The sequence below is a fragment of the Tripterygium wilfordii genome, chromosome 3 (assembly GCF_013401445.1).
Source record: "Tripterygium wilfordii isolate XIE 37 chromosome 3, ASM1340144v1, whole genome shotgun sequence".
In the NCBI taxonomy this organism is placed as follows: Eukaryota; Viridiplantae; Streptophyta; class Magnoliopsida; order Celastrales; family Celastraceae; genus Tripterygium; species Tripterygium wilfordii.
Window position 1 is genome coordinate 8,101,880 of NC_052234.1, and position 16,525 is coordinate 8,118,404.

The 16,525-nt window shown below is 38.8% G+C and overlaps 3 protein-coding genes across 3 annotated transcripts; 2 read left to right on the forward strand and 1 right to left on the reverse strand.

Annotated features, from left to right (window-relative positions):
- The first annotated feature begins 51 nt into the window (after positions 1 to 51).
- Positions 52 to 1,908, forward strand: LOC119995589. Its single transcript, XM_038842103.1, has one exon. The coding sequence runs from the start codon at positions 52 to 54 to the stop codon at positions 1,906 to 1,908; it is 1,857 nt and encodes a 618-aa protein (XP_038698031.1).
- An 84-nt stretch (positions 1,909 to 1,992) lies between these two features.
- LOC119995590 lies at positions 1,993 to 2,442 on the forward strand. Its single transcript, XM_038842104.1, has one exon. The coding sequence runs from the start codon at positions 1,993 to 1,995 to the stop codon at positions 2,440 to 2,442; it is 450 nt and encodes a 149-aa protein (XP_038698032.1).
- Positions 2,443 to 14,652: 12,210 nt separating this feature from the next.
- On the reverse strand, positions 14,653 to 15,848 carry LOC119995004 (protein PLANT CADMIUM RESISTANCE 2-like). Its single transcript, XM_038841360.1, has 4 exons — positions 15,567 to 15,848; positions 15,372 to 15,443; positions 15,063 to 15,278; positions 14,653 to 14,926 (listed from the first exon to the last, which is right to left on the reverse strand). Exons 1-4 carry the CDS (start codon positions 15,751 to 15,753, stop codon positions 14,844 to 14,846), a joined length of 558 nt encoding a protein of 185 aa, XP_038697288.1. The 5' UTR covers positions 15,754 to 15,848; the 3' UTR covers positions 14,653 to 14,843.
- Positions 15,849 to 16,525: the final 677 nt, after the last annotated feature.

Consider the following 16,525-nt stretch of genomic DNA (forward strand, 5'->3'; position numbering starts at 1 on the left):
TTTATGAAGTTTGTTCGAGTTTTCAAGTTCTTGCAATTTTGTTTTTCAGGAATGGGTGTGGTTGACCTTGTTGTTATATACGGTGGAGATTGGGAATTTTCAAGAGGAATTTACAAATTCATTGGTGGTACTGGGAAAGGTTTTGTTGTGAATGAGTCCAATTCCTATGAGGATTTTTTGGAGAAGATATACAAGATTACGGGAATTGATCGAACTTCAAATGAGTTGCTCATGAAATTTGTATATAACACACATTTCCATATGGAACCATTGGTTGTTAGCAATGAAGATGACTTGCAATTCTTCTTACGACAGAAAGATGATGCACGGCGACCTGACGCTTCACGGAAACCGGGTACCCCACTATGTATAACAGTAAGACCAAAAGAACATCAACAGTTTCATTCGCAGGATGCAAGTTATGTTCCAGAAACTCAACCTTTTGTTGGACGTGCAAGAAATCGGATTGATGATTTTCCTAGTTTAAGCCAATTCGAAGAAGATTTTGATGATGTTAGAGATGGCCAGGGTCGAGAAGATAATATTAATGATGAATACGATGATGACATTCCTTTTGTTGGAGGTGCAAGTTATGTTCCAGAAACTCAACCTTTTGTTGTTGATGATGTTGCTGCAACTAATGATCCTAATGCGCAGACGGGTGAGAACATTCAGGTTGGGCAATATAGTGGGAGCAATACTATTGACCTCAACAGCGAATCATCTGATACGTTTGATGTGGGGGTGATTTTTACAAACAAGAAAGAGTTGCATAAGCATCTATCCCTTTATGCTATTAAGAAGAATTTTCAATTCAGGGTGACGAGGTCGACGAAGTCTTTGCTTGTGGTCGAGTGTCTTGCAAGTGGATGCCAATGGCGTATGAGAGGTATAAAGCTAAAAGAAACTGAACTTTTTCTTGTGAAAAAATTCAATGATACTCACACATGTTCGTTGGAATTTGTGAATCATGGGCACAAGCAAGCATCAGGAAGGGTGATTGGTGATTGCATCAGGGCCAGATATGAAGGTGTTGGGCGTGTTTACAGACCAAATGACATAATTCAGGATATTAGAAGAGAATATGACATTAATATTACCTATGATAAGGCATGGAGGGCTAGAGAATGTGCGCTTTATTCTCTTCGTGGTTCACCGGAAGAATCATTTGCTTACTTACCCCATTATTGTGCTGTATTGGAGAATAATAACCCTGGTACAATTACTCATATTGAGTCTGATGATGATAATCGACTCAAGTATTTTTTCATGGCAATTGGTGCAAGCTTACGTGGATTTCATAGTTCAATGCGCCCTGTCATCGTCGTTGATGGCACCCATTTGAAGGGTAAGTATTTGGGTACACTTTTTGTGGCAACTGCTTTGGATGGAAATGAGCAAATTTATCCGGTTGCTTTTGGCATTGGTGATTCTGAGAATAATGCATCTTGGCAATGGTTTTTTGAAAAATTACGGGATGTCATTACAGTTGAAGACTTCTCACGGTTATGTATCATTTCAGACAGAAATCCTAGCATTGATAGGGCAGTTTCACTTGTATTGCCTGGTTCATTTCATGGCACATGTATCGTCCATATCCAACGAAACATGAAGGCGAAAGGGTTCAACGAATCTATCATCCCTATATATCTTAAAGCTGCTAAGGTGTATCGAACATCTGAATTCGAGCATTTAATGAATCAGTTGCGTAATGTCGACGGAGGTAGACCTTATGCTTATTTAGTTGAAGCTGGTTTCCATAGGTGGTCTAGAGCACTGTCTTCTGGTAAGAGATATAGTATCATGACGATGAACATTGCAGAGTGCTTGAATGCTATACTACGAGATGCTCGAAGTTTGCCGATTACAATGCTAGTTGAACAATTGCGTGCCAAATTGCAGGAATAGTTCAGTGCTCGTCGTAATAACGCAGCATGTGTCACGTCTTACCTATGTTGCGAGTGTGACAAGGAAGTTAGAAAGAGAAGCAATATGTCACAGCGACTAAATGTTCAACCGATAAGCCATAGTGAGTACTATGTACGAGATGGTGATCAAGATGGACAGGTTGATCTGCAAAACAAGACCTGTTCATGCCGTGTGTTTGATCTTGACCAACTTCCTTGTGTACACGCATTGGCTGCATGTCGAGTTCGGAACATATCTTTTAATTCCTTGTGTTCTCCGTACTATACGAATGAGGCCCTAATGTTAGCTTACGCTGAAGCTATATACCCAGTAACTATTGAGGATCAACGCAAAGTTAGCGAGAACAACGTATTGCTCCCACCGGCGACTAGACGTCAAGGGGGGAGGTCAAGACAACGAAGGATCCCATCATCTGGTGAAACTATAGCAGTGAGGATATGTTCCCGGTGTCGACAACGAGGTCATAATCGTCAAACATGCAAAGAGCCAATCGCATTGACTCCAACATCATAGATGTAACATGCATTGACTCCAACATCATTAATGTTATGATTTTTGATAAATTCATTAATCAGTTAACTGTATTACTCGAACAGAATCAATGTATTACTCCAACAGTTAAATGTTTTACTCGAATAGCCTGGACAATTACTCGAAATGGGCCATCATTTACTCGAATAGACTCAACAAATACTCGAACATGTGCCACCAATTACTCGAATAGACCCAAGAAATACGCTAAATGGTACACCTATATACTCGAATATACTCAACAAATGCTCGAACAACATTTATTCATTTAATCGAACCAACACAGCAATTACTCGATCATTTAATAGGTTACTCGAACATGTGAATATTATATTACTCGATCAAATAAGAAAAGTACTCGAACAAATATACATTATAGTATATTACTCGATGATAATAGGTAATTACTCGAACAAATGTACCTTGCATTACTCGAACCAATATTTGTATTACACTGAGTTATATACAATTTAATAGGATGAAAATAAATATTTACAAAAGTAAGTTAAAAATGTTGTCCGTATGACTCGATTGCGAATTTCCTCCTGTAAAACATCATGTTTGTCTGATTAATAAGTTGTATTGGCATTCCTGCACTTAATACCTCTATAAATTTTATTGTGAACATCCCACAATCTCCCCTGTAAAACATAAGATAGCATATATGTTACAAAAATATATAAACGTTAACCACCATGAAAAATTTATCTAACACTGGAAACATTTACCCGGTCTCTTGCTGAGGAACAACTTGCAATCTATGAGCAGGCCATGGGGCGACTCCTGCATCAATCCCACCCAAACGAAGGATGTATGGCAACATAGTCCTCAACGGTTTCATATGATTATTACAATCCTCCTTGCTGGTGATTGAAATTTTGGGATCATATACATTGATCCATTTGTTGCCAACTTCAACCTCAATTGCAACCCAATGGATATTTCTCCAGTTCATGGGAAAGTAAATGTAATCTACACCATTCAATGGTATGGACCTTTCAGGGTTTTTTCCAGAAATATAGTGCTCAAAGACTTCATGTTTATCCCATTCTCCAACATTATGAGGATCTTTAGTGAACTCATTAAAGTGGGATTCAACTGATACCTGTAAAATGTACTATATTATTTTTCTCAAATACTCGAACATCCGACTAAACTACTCGAACATGTGAATTAAAATACTCGAACAACTGACTAAAAAACTCGAACATGTATCTTAAAAAACTCGAACATGTGAAATAAAATACTCGAACATATGAAATAAAAATACTCGAACATCCGACTAGAATAGTCGAACATGTGAATTAAAATACTCGAACAACTGACTAAAAAACTCGATCATGTATCTTAAAAAACTCGAACATGTGAAATAAAATACTCGAACATATGAAATAAAAATACTCGAACATCCAACTAAAATACTCGAACATATGAAATAAAATACTCGAACATCCGACTAAAATACTCGAACATGTGAACTAATATACTCGAACATCAAGTTCAACAACTCGAACATCTAACAAACATACTCGAACACACATATAAAATACTTACAGTGAATATAGTGTCCAGCAGCACAACCTTCTTCTTGAATATGGCAGGGTATTGCTTGATCCTCTTCATGAGGAGGTACATTGCGACGTCCATATGCTACAAAATCAAAGATAACTATAAGTAACTATTACGAATAATTTTTTTTTAAAATATGGTTATATATATGTTACCTGGTCTGTCAACCAGTAATCGGGTGTCATTGCGTTGATAAACCAATTTTTGTATAACTTCTTTCCACCAACAACCAAATAAGATGTATCCTCAGCCCTGTTTCTTACCCATGCTTCCAATCCTTGTCTCCAAAGAGTCGAATACGACCTCTTTAAATTGATTGGCCAAGGACCATCAATATTTTGGTTGGTGCTTCTCTCTTGTGATTGACACTCTGTTCGCATTGGATTATATATATTTACACGTCTCGATATGGAACCTCTTTTTCTTCCCCGTGTAAATGTGTACTTGGCTTTTGGAATCTCTTCAACTCCAATTGAACTTTTGTCTGTCATTGGCTGTTCAAACACTTGTTCTGTGAGATCCATCAATCCAGCAACTACGGCTGCATCCTCAACATCATCGGCATGTCTAATAGGGGAAACTGTCTTTCCCTCATTGTCCTCCTCGTCTTTATCCGCATCATGCGTTTCCTCCTGGTCCTCTTTTTTATCCTCATCATGCGTTCCCTCATCATTCTTTTCACCCTCATCATCCTTTCCCTCATCATCCTTTTCACCCTCATCCTTTCCCTCGTCATCCTTTTCACCCTCATCATCCTTTCCCTCGTCATCCTTTCCCTCATCCTCATTCTCATGCTTTTCATCCTGATTTCCATCCTTATCCTCCTTTTTCTCCCAATTTCCTTTTAACACTGCCAGACCTTCGTAAATTGCCTTGGTAGTCTCAAAAAAACCAGTAATGCTTTCAACAATTTCCTTTTTCATGTCCAAAAGTTGACCACCATGCTCTCCCAACTTCTGCTCTATGGCATCGAACTTGGCCTTCAATATCAAATTCCCTCCAGCTTTATGTGCATGTGCATGCTCGATGTGATCATCCCTTCTCTTTGTTCTTTTCTCTTTTCTCATTTTTTCTTCAACATTAACATTGTAATCCCTCCTTCTCTTAGTTCTTCTCTCTTTTCTCTGTTTCTCTTCTTCATCTTCTTTAGACTTATCTCTGCTTCTTTTAATTTCTCTTTTCTTAATTCTCTTCATAACCTCCCTAACATAATCCTTCTCCAGCTCAGCCTCCGTTGGCACTAGAGCATCATGAACCTCAATCTGAGAAGATTAAAACAAAGTGATGAGTGAAATTAGAACACCAAAATACAAATACTCGAACATCAACCTACAACTACTCGAATATGTTACTATAAATACTCAACTATAAAACTACAAATACTCGAACATAAGACTAAAACTACCCGAACAACAAATTTTATTAAACATTTTAACTTCACTAACCTTTATCAGTTCAAATACATCTGACACGATGTCATCTGAAGTAGGGGTTTGATTCCTTGAGTACTTGAGTATTCTGGGGTGTGTTTCACCACATTTGGTGGCATACCTCTGGGCTATAATGGGTACAATTTCATACTCCCAAATCTTCAAATAATCAAAAAAAATATTGGTAAACTATTATTACAATAAATAATAAACAGAACACAAATAGAATGATCTATTTTTTTTTACCTGGAGTACTATTGGCATTCCATAAAGGTTGTATGTCTCCTTTGCCTTACCCTTACTCAAGTATTTTTCAGCCCTTCCAATCATGGCACATGCAAGAGAGGTAGCAGTACGTTCGTAGCAAACGCTTCCCCATGGATATTGGTTGAAGGCATCCAAATCATCCACAAGTTGGAGCCACTTAATATTAATGGCATTTCTTCTCTCTCTAGGCATCAATACAGACTCAACAAAATACACCAAAGCTAACTTCAAAGCATCATGAGCATTATCACATTTATCGAATGCCTCTTCCAGCTCAGCTCTGCTTACATTGGTCCCCTTCCTCTTACCCTTGCCCTTTCCACATTTTTCTTCAAAATAAAGGGATTTTAGCCTATTAACAGATGTATCAACCAGACTTGACACATCGGGCACAGATTCTGTACATAATAGTCCGGTGATAATCGCAAAATCTTCAATACCAAATGTGCACTTCTTTCCACCAATATTGAAATGCAATCTTTCTCCAAAATCACCCTGGGGAGAAACAATTTGACGTAGTAGAAGCTGGTGTATCAGTTGTGAAGAACAACTAATGTCATGTACATCCAGCATCATGCCAAAGCATGATTGCCTAAAAACCTCAAGTTGCTCCTCATTCAACTTCAATTTAATTGAAGTGGTAACAACTGATATGTTTGAAAAGGTGGTTACCCGGGCGGGGAAATGTTGCTCCTCACTTATCAGATAGTCTGCATGGGACAATTAATTAAAACACAAAATTAATAATACTCGAACAGCCAAACTAAAATACTCGAACAATAAATCATATATACTCGAATAGTCAAACTAAAATACTCGAACAGTAAATCATATTTACTCGAACAATCAAACTCAAATACTCGAACAACAAACCATATTTACCCGAACAATCAAACCAATATTTACTCGAACAATCAAACCATATTTACCCGAACAATCAAACCAATATTTACTCGAACAATCAAACCAATATTTACTCGAACAGTCAGTCAAATAAAAATACTCGAACAGTAAACCATATTTACTCGAACAGAACAGCCAAATACTCGAACAGTCAACCATATTTACTCGAACAGAACAGTCAAACCCAAAACCCCAAACAGGATAATCTATTTACCCGAACAGTCAACCCAGAAAACTCGAACAGTAAACCATATTTACTCGAACAGATCATTCAAATCCAAATATATAAACAGGATAATCCATTTACCAGAACAGTCAACCCAGAAAACTCGAACATCAACCAATAAAACTCGAACAGTAAACCATATTTACTCGAACAGAACAGTCAAACCCAAATCCTCAAACAGGATAATCTATTTACCCGAACATCAAATCATAAAACTCGAACACCAACCTATCATACCCAAATCCACTAACAACATACTGGAAACCTAAACCCATAAACGCTAATGAAATATGGAAACCCTATAGCAGGAAAAACTAAAACCCTAAGCACCCACCACTGCTAAAATCAAAAACACAAACCGTGATCACTGCTTACTGGAACAAAACACAAATACAACACTAAATAATACATAACATACCCATGCTGTACCAGGTCGAATGTGGCAGAAATCGAATGTGGTGGGCCTATAATGTCTCTGGTAGTATCTTGTGCCCTGCTCTGGGGTTATTCTCGATGGTTTTCTGCAAGATAGAGATGATCACCTTATTTGAAGCCTCTGCCTGCCCATTGGCCTGAGCATAGTATGGAGTAGATGTGAGCAATTTGACTCCATAATCTTATAGAAATGCTTTGACCTCCCCTCCAGTGAACATTATCCCCTGGTAAGTTGTGATGGTTTTCGGAATGCCAAATCTGAAAATAAGGTGTTCTTTGATGAAATCTACCACCTCTGCTTGTTCGACCTTTTTTAGGGGTATTGCCTCTACCCATTTTGTAAAATAGTCAGTAGCCACCAGGATAAAATGATGACCCTTAGATGAGACAAGAAAGATTTTTCTAGTGATATCAAATGCCCACCCTCTGAATGGCCGTGGTTTAATGATAGGCTACATGTCCGCCGCTGGTGCTTTTTTATTGTTGCCAAATTTCTGACATTGTTGACAGCCTTTTGCATATTTAATGCAATCTTTCAGGATGGTCTGCCAATAATAGTCATGTCTCCTGATCAACCATCTCATTTTTGGACCGGTTTGATGTGTGACACAGATACCTTAATGTACCTGTTCCATTATTTTCATACTTTCAATAAAACTAGGGCAGCGAAGTAACAAACCGTTAGCTCTTTTTCTGAAGAGTTCACCATCGATCATTACGTAGCTCTGTGCCAACACTTTCACCTTTCTGGACGCTGGATCATTGGGATATGTCAGATGGTTAATGATATCTCTCCTTTAATCTTCCATCTGATCGTCAAGAGTTAGGCATTCAACTGTCATGCCTCTTTCTCTGATAGATGGATGAGATAATCTTTCCACCGTGATGATTTGTTGTATCAAACTTTCTGGAAGTATTAAACCAGAAGCTAGTTGGGCCAATCCGTTGGCCTCATGATTTTGTTCTCGTGGAATGTACTTCAACTCCTCCTCCTGGAAGTCATCAAGCAGTTGCAAGGCTATACTGTAGTATGAAGCCAATGTAAAACTAGCACATTTGTATTCTCCAGCCAGTTGTTTTAGCTCCAATTGAGAATCTCCAACCACCAGAATATTTTTGGCTTTTAGTTCAAGCAAGATCTCCAAGCCAATGATCAGTGCTTCATATTCTGACTGGTTGTTAGTATAATCAAAATCCAAATTAAAAGCTAAGGTGGTTTTTGTACCTCTTGGGGATTGAATGACTACCCCAGCTCCAGCAGCCATCTCAGTGCTAGACCCGTCGAACTTTAACACCCATTCACCTTCATCTTCAAAGATTGGTGTAGTGTGCGCATCTATCATGCCTTATAAGGTCTCAGGAATTTCCAGACATGGGTGGTCAGCAAGGAAATCAGCAAGTGCTTGCCCTTTAACTGCCTGTTGTGATCTCCATTTGAGGTTGAATTCTGTCAAGGCTAATGACCATCGACCTATCCTTCCTGTCAGCAATGGCTTGGTCAGCATGTACTTGATCAAATCCATTTTTGATGTCACATACACCTTAGTTTGAAGTAAGTAGTGCCTCAACTTGGTACATGCAAAATATAATGCAAGGCAGAGTTTTTCCACCACGGAATATCGCCTTTCAGTATCTGTCAGCAATCTGCTCAGGTAGTAGACTGCCCTTTCTCTTCCAACATCATCACCCTGAGCCAATAAACACCCAATGGAATCATCAGTAGCTGATACATACAACTTCAATGGTTTGTGCCTGTTGGGTGGCATGAGAACTGGAGGTTTGATTAGGTAGGCTTTGATGGTTTGAAAGGCCTCTTCTTGTTGTGGCTCCCATTTGAATGCATCCTCTTTCTTTAACTTCAATAACTCTGAGAATACCTTGGTCTTACCTGCAAGATTAGAAATAAATCTTCTAAGGTAATTTACCTGACCAAGAAAGCTTTGGAGCTATTGTTTGTTCTTCGGTGGTTGACTTGGCATATGGCTTTATCTTTGTTTTGGTCAACCTTTAACTCCAAATGCACATTTCAAAGGATTGAGCTTTAGTTAGTACTGCCTCATCTTTTCAAATGCAAGTTTGAGATTGGCCATATCGTCATTGGCCTTGACTGACTTGACAATGATATCATCAATATAAACTTCTAGTTTCCTGCCTATCATATCATGAAAAATAGCATTCATTGCTCGTTGGTAAGTGGCTCCGGCATTTTTTTAAGCCAAATGGCATAATTACCCATTCATAGGTACCCAATGCTCTTGGACATCTAAATGTAATTTTTGAAACATCTTCTTCTGCAATAAATATCTGGTTGTATCCAGAATAACCATCCATCATAGATAGTAGCTCGTGTTGAGACACACTATCTATCAACATATCAGTAATTGACATAACATACACATCTTGAGGTGTAGCAGTGTTTAAATCATGAAAATCAACACAGATATGAATTTTGCCATTTTTCTTAACTACCGGTACAATATTGGATAGCCATTCAGCATACCTGGTTGGCCGTATGAAGCCGACCTTAACCAACTTTTGTATTTCTTATTTGACACGCAACTCCACTTCTGAAGACATTCTTCTAGATGGTTGCTGGTATGCTTTGTATCCTGGCTTGATAGACAGTCTGTGTTCTACCACCTTTCTATTCAATCCTGGCATTTCCTGGTAATCCCAAGCAAAACAATCGTGAAACTCGTGAAGTAAAGCTATTAGTTTTACCTTGATAAATGGATCCAAGGTAGAACTTATGTAAGTAACTCTGGACTCTTTTTGCCCCCCCAAGTTCACTTCTTCCAAAGGATCTTGGGTTTCGGCCTTCAAATTATCTAATTTGGCTGGTGCTACCTTCAAATTATTCCAGTTCAACTCTTCTTCTTTATTAGTGGCTAAACAACCATCATCTTCTACTATCATTTCTTTTTCACTAATTTCTTCTATTACAATTCTGTCAATGGCAGCTTGTACTACAATTTTATTTATTGTAGCCGCCACTATCTTCTCTTCTTCCTTCGACCACCTCATGGAACTTTTTCAATAATTGGCTCTGATCTCCTCGGCCTATAAGGAACAATGGCCGTTGGTTGTAAAATTGTCTTGCAATTTTTTGTATCTCTTCCTTCTTGTTTGCGAACTGAATTTGTCCATATTGGGCATGGTAGTAGCGAGCTTCCACCTGATGTGATGTAGTCTTGAATGGCTGGTTGTCTGCCCAAATGATTTCTACATCATTTCCTCTCCAGCACACCAAGAGCTGATGCAGTGAGGATGGAATGCACCAATTGGAATGGATTCAATCCCTTCCTAGTAGAGCTTGGTATTTTGTCTGTCTGTCAATGACAAAGAAAGCTGCCATGGAAGATTTTTGCCCGACAGTCAGCTCCACTAGCAGTATACCAACGACCTTAGTAACTTCACCTGTAAAGCCTGCCCTAGTCACGTCAGTTGGAATTAAATCATCTTCTTTCTTACCCAACAGCCTGAGAACTGATCGTGGAATGGTATTGACTACAGAACCATTGTCCACCAAGACTCTGTCAATCTACCTATCATTCATTTGTGCTCTAATATACAATGGCTTGATGTGTTGTGACATTTGGATTGAAGGTTTCTCCAAGATAACCCTTTTGGGGGCTTCTTCATCCACTGTATGCACCGTCATTGAGCTGAAAGGTTGATCACCTTTCCCTAACCGGTCAAGCTTTGGCATTTGATTTTCTTTTATGTGCTTCTTAGCTTGCCAAACAGCTGGGAAAACTAAAATAGTAGTAGAACATTCATGTGGTACCTGGATTGCTCCCACCATGAACTCCTTTGTAGATGGTTTATCCTTTTTTACTTGATGGTTATCCTCTTGCTTCTTCTCTTTGCGAACCCATGTCCAGTTCCTGCGTTGAACCACTGGAGGTTTGTAGTGACTCCTCATATAGGCAGCATAGTGCCTCTGCTTTCTCCTCAACTAAGTTATGGTTAGAGGTGCTGGAAACTTCTTATGTTTCACCAACTACCATTTGTTGGTAATGGTGCTGGCTGGTGGTTTCACATAGCATGGTTCCCGTCCTTTCTTCTCCTTGTAGACCTAAGAATTTTGAGAATTATAAGCTTTTGATTCCCATACCTGAGATTTCTCCTTCAGTTTCCTTTTAAGCTCAAGGTAGTCACGAAGATCTATATCAATTGCATGCATAGTGGTCGTCACTGGAGGAAATGGATCTTCATCTACCAGCATCGAGTCTTTATTAGGGAATCGCAGGACGCCCTTGTTTATTTTCTCCTGAATCATGTTCTTCAGAGTCCAGCAGTTGTTGATGGTATGAGACCATAGGTCATGGTATTTGCAATGCTCATTTCCTTTCGTATCCTCCTGAGATGGTATTTTGTGTCCAGCTGGAAATGTAACAAACTTTTCCTGCCATAAAAAATAAAACATCTCCTCCGTTTTGGTCACATCAAAAGTGTAATTGATGTTACCACCCATGAGTTGTTTATTTGCTGGCTCAGTTGCTTTCGGTTTGGATAATGTGGGGCAAACCCACACTTTCTTTTCTAAAGTCACCTCCGTAGCAGCCATCTCCATCTCCTGGTAGTAAGTTCCCATAGAAGATTTCTTTCTCCTACTTTCTTCTTTCAACAATTTTTCATACTTTGCTACTTGTGCTGCCATCTCATAAAAGTCATAAAATTCCATACCTTGGAATTTTTTGCGCAATTTAATGTCCAATCCTCGTTGGGCCATTTTGACAAATTCTAACTCAGGTAGATAGATGCGACATCTATTCCTCAGCCTCTTAAAACGAGCAATATAAGCATCGGTGGTTTCTTCTGCCTTCTGCACCAATCTGGATAGCTCAACCACAGACACTTATGGTTCAGCTCTAAAGAACTGAGTATGAAATGACCGTTCTATCTCCCACCATGTGTTGATGGAATTTCTTGGTAAAGTGGAATACCAAGTAAAAGCAGCTCCTGTCAAAGAGTTTGGAAATAACCTGAGACGAAGGTTGCCAAAGTTGTCATAGTTTGTCAATTCACCATATTGCACATTGAAACGATCGATATGCTCCATGGTGGACAGGCCTTCCTCTCCAGAGAATAAAGTGAAATCAGGTACTCTAAATCCTCGTGGATAAGGATTCTCCCTATCCATAACAGCTGGATAGGGTTTGTGATACTCTGGCCGACCAACCTGTCTAAGGCCGTGGCCATATAAATCTTGAACTAACTGTCTGAGAGTCTCCAAATCAATAGGTGGTATTTGTCGTGGAATAATAGGTTGAGCCCTACGAGCAGGACCCACACCTGCAACGACGTTACCTCCTGGTCCAGTAGGTTCAGTGGTTGCATAGGCAGTTGGGTTGTTCATAGGATTAGTGTTTTCATACGCAACAGGCTTGAAATTCTGACCATTACCAGATGGAGGGCCCATTGGAGGAGGAGTATACTTGCTATAACCACCATCAGCCTAGTAGTTCCTTTCTGTGATGGGAATTGCCCCCCCGTAGTCATATCTTCAAACTTCTGCTCCAACTTTCGCTCCACCTGTTTCATGGCATCTTCAATTGTTTGGTTAGAACGTACCTCCAGATTTTTGATGGTTTTGACCAAATGTTCAAACAAAATGACGGCTTCATCAGATAAGCCAGCTGGTCGTTCAATGAGCTCTTGATTTTCTTCAGTGCTACCATCATTGACAGCTTCTTCCATCTCAACCAGTGGGTTTTCCTCCTGCGGATTCTCCTCAGCAATTGGTTCTTTGCCTGACAAATGAGTGCGTGGTGCCATGTTAGTATTCAGATGCTTCTTTTCTAGTCCCACTGGGTGTGCCAAAAAAGCTTGTTGTCACCAAAAAGTGGCCCAAGGTGATGATGATTTGCAAGTGTGCCATTTCTGTCAGTTAGAAACTATTACCACCTTATCATATCAGTTTTTCCCTTATTTCTCTCATGTGCTGCCACCCGGACCACCTTATTGTAACTGTCACCACTTCTTCCATTTTACATGGACCACTCCCAGCACAACTCCACCTGGGCAGTTACTCATCAATTGGGCTTCTCTTCTTCAATAATACGGGCTTATAGGCCATAACAATCCAAATCATAATAGGCTACAACATGGGACTTGCACATGTTCTAAGCCCATTAGGCCTAACATACTTTTGGTGCCAACAGTTATGGCTCTCACAGAAGACCTATGTTAAGAAAGTATTGGAGAGGATTGGCATGAATAAAGCTACACCAGTTTATACTCCTTTAGCTAATCACTTCAGGCTGTCCAGTTCACAAGGTCCTTAATCAGATGAGGAAATTGCATACATGTCACAGGTTCCATATTCTAGCGTAGTTGGAAGTTTAATGTATGCTATGGTGTGCACCAGGCCGGATTTGGCGCTGGCTGTTAGTGTGCTTAGTAGGTTCATGGTTGATCCGGGAAAAGAACATTGGCAAACTGTGAAGTGGATTCTCCGATATTTGATAGGTACGGTTGATTATGGGATTTGTTTTGGTACAGCTGATGAGCATACTTCTGTTACTAGGTATGCAGACGCAGACTATGTAGGTGATTTGGATGGTGGTCCTATCAATTGGAGGTCAACTTTGCACAGTGTGGTTGCCTTGTCTACAACAGAGGCATAATACATGGCATTGACAGAGGGTGCGAAGGAAGCATTATGGTTGAAAGGGTTGTTGGCATAAATTGGTTTTGTGGGTCAGTCTCCCTCTCTATTTTGTCACAATCAGAGTGCTATTGACTTATCAAATAATCATGTGTACCATGCCCGCACAAAGCACATAGCAGTGAGGTATCACAAGATCAGAGACTTAGTGTCTTTAGGTGAAATTTTGTTAAAAAAGGTGCATACATCGGAGATTGTAGTGGATATGTTGACAAAGGTGCTATCATTGGAGAAGTTCAAACATGGTTTTGGACTTGCTCCAACTTTTACAGTGTTGATCGCATGGAGGTTGGAACTTTAGGTGGAGGTGCTTCAAGGGTGAAGAAGTCTTCAAAGGAAGTGAATATTTGTCAAGGTGGAGATTTTTAAATAATGACTCATATTAGAAGTTTTATTTTACCTAAAAGTTCTAAGGAAAAGGGAAGTTGTATTTTTATATGGGGGTAAAATTATATTTTTGGGTACGTATGTAACTGGTATATAAGGGTTAAAAACCCTAGCCGAATATACTATGAAATTTTCTATATTGAAAAGCAACCGCAAAACCTCGAGGACGTAGACACATTGTCGAACCTCGTAAATCCGGTATTCTCCTTCTCTGTTACTCTTTTCGATTGCTTCTCTATATTGCTCTATAATCTGTCTCTTTCCGATTGCTTCTCTATATTGCTCTATAATCTGTCATCGTGTTTGTGAGGGAACTCATTTTACAATAGTTTATATATGTTTTAAAAAAGAATATATTATTGATACATCAATTACTTATTACCCTACGATTCAATCTCAGTATATTGTTATATATATATATGTATATAAAAAGGAAATAACAATAACTATTGCATATATTATTTTCCAAAAACGAACTAATAAATCATTCTCTCTATCGTTTCATGCCTTCTTCCGTCATGGGAGCTGTTGCCACGACTCTTCCACGATTCTGCCTCTCCACATTTCCTTGCCATCCTACAATTACAATTGAAAAGATTACTTAACTAATATAGCCAAAACAAAAACAAATATCCAAATCAAATTAATTAAAACACCGTATTAGCTAGCAAATTATATTCAATTGTACAAATTTTAAGTGTTAATTAATTACCAAGTGACATGTCGAATCCACGAGTCTTGAGCTCTCTGTGCTCTTGACACAAGGCACAACACTCGCAGCAGAGGTGAACCAAGCAGTCTCCACAGGGAGTCTCCTCCAAATTGTACTGTGACCTCATTTTAGAGCGATAGGAGAATGAGTAGAGGCAACCACAACAACCAGTGAACCAAGTAATTAGTCCATATATACCTCCACTTGTACCGCAAGCTGTAATTACGTACGTATAACAAATAATTAATTATTAATCCTGATTAAAAACCCAGTAATTAAAAAGTTTTATCATGCATGGTTTAATCTTACATGTTGATCCTTGATCTATAATCTCAGCAATCCGACCAAAGGTGACGCAGGGGCACCAACATGTTAAGCAACCTGAAAAGTCAGAATCCAAGTATATATGTTATTAGATCCGCTAAGCAATATATGCATAAAAAAATCGCGCTTCTACAAAATTGAGCTTGAGGGTATGACAATATATAACTTGAATGGACTCACAATTTCGAATATCGGAGGAGCAATCACATAAACCAGAAGACCAAGCCTCATGAAGTCCAGGCTGATGATGATGATGAAGTGGAATCTGGCCGTTGTCAGTGTAATTTGGCCTTCCCACCGGAACTCCGATCGCAACTGGGCGGTCAGAATACTTTTCATCATAAGCATTTGTGTTCATTGAGGTCATGGTGGATATATCTTGATAAAAAAAGGAGGACTTCTGCACTTGTTGAAGGGGAAGGGATGAAGTGATTGATGGATAGTCTTTGAAAGATATATAAGACTTGTGGGGTTATATGCATATATATATGGTTTGGTAAACTGTTTGTAGAAGTCAAATTCTTAGCTATTGTAAATGACTAAATGTTGCGTGAACTGACCTAGTAATTCCGCGTAAAGAACCAGTAAAAGACAATATAATTAATATTTTGTGCATTAATTGACACCTTTCAAGTTTGAAAAGTTCCAGGAGAGATTTGGTGGGAGATTGCGCGCATGAGTGAGTATTAATCTGGTGATGCCACGTCAATGTAAGATGGATTAAACTTCAATATAAAATAACTCCTTGCTTTTCTTTTGGTAAATTAGTGTTGAAGGCTTCAAGAAACTTAAAGAAAAAGTCAGTAAACAATTGATAAATTTTATTTACACATCATATTAATCTATTATATCTACATCACTCTTTAAACATGATATGTTGACATCATAAATTTATAAGTAGACGCATAAATTTATAGTGAAAAGATTAAATTACCCTTGTTTATATAATATTAGAAGTATTAGTGTTAAGTTTACACACGTTCAAATTTCAAGTCTCTTATTGATTTTCCCATGTTGGGACTCCAGCTGTCACCGATTTCTCACACCTGAATTGACGTCCAAAACCGTGCGAGTAGATGACCAAAAATTTCTCATTATCAACGTCAAAAAGCTTTAGAGGAGAGGTAAGATCTTGTGAA

What these genes read in the sequence shown, in the direction of transcription:
- LOC119995589 (XM_038842103.1), top strand. Translation starts at nt 52, where the DNA reads ATGGGTGTGGTTGACCTTGTTGTTATATACGGTGGAGATTGGGAATTT.
- LOC119995590 (XM_038842104.1), top strand. Translation starts at nt 1,993, where the DNA reads ATGTCACAGCGACTAAATGTTCAACCGATAAGCCATAGTGAGTACTAT.
- LOC119995004 (XM_038841360.1), bottom strand. Translation starts at nt 15,753, where the DNA reads ATGACCTCAATGAACACAAATGCTTATGATGAAAAGTATTCTGACCGC. An exon ending in CTCCTCCGATATTCGAAATT is followed by an intron (nt 15,444 to 15,566) that starts GTGAGTCCATTC and finishes CTGACTTTTCAG; the next exon opens with GTTGCTTAACATGTTGGTGC. An exon ending in TATAGATCAAGGATCAACAT is followed by an intron (nt 15,279 to 15,371) that starts GTAAGATTAAAC and finishes ACGTAATTACAG; the next exon opens with CTTGCGGTACAAGTGGAGGT.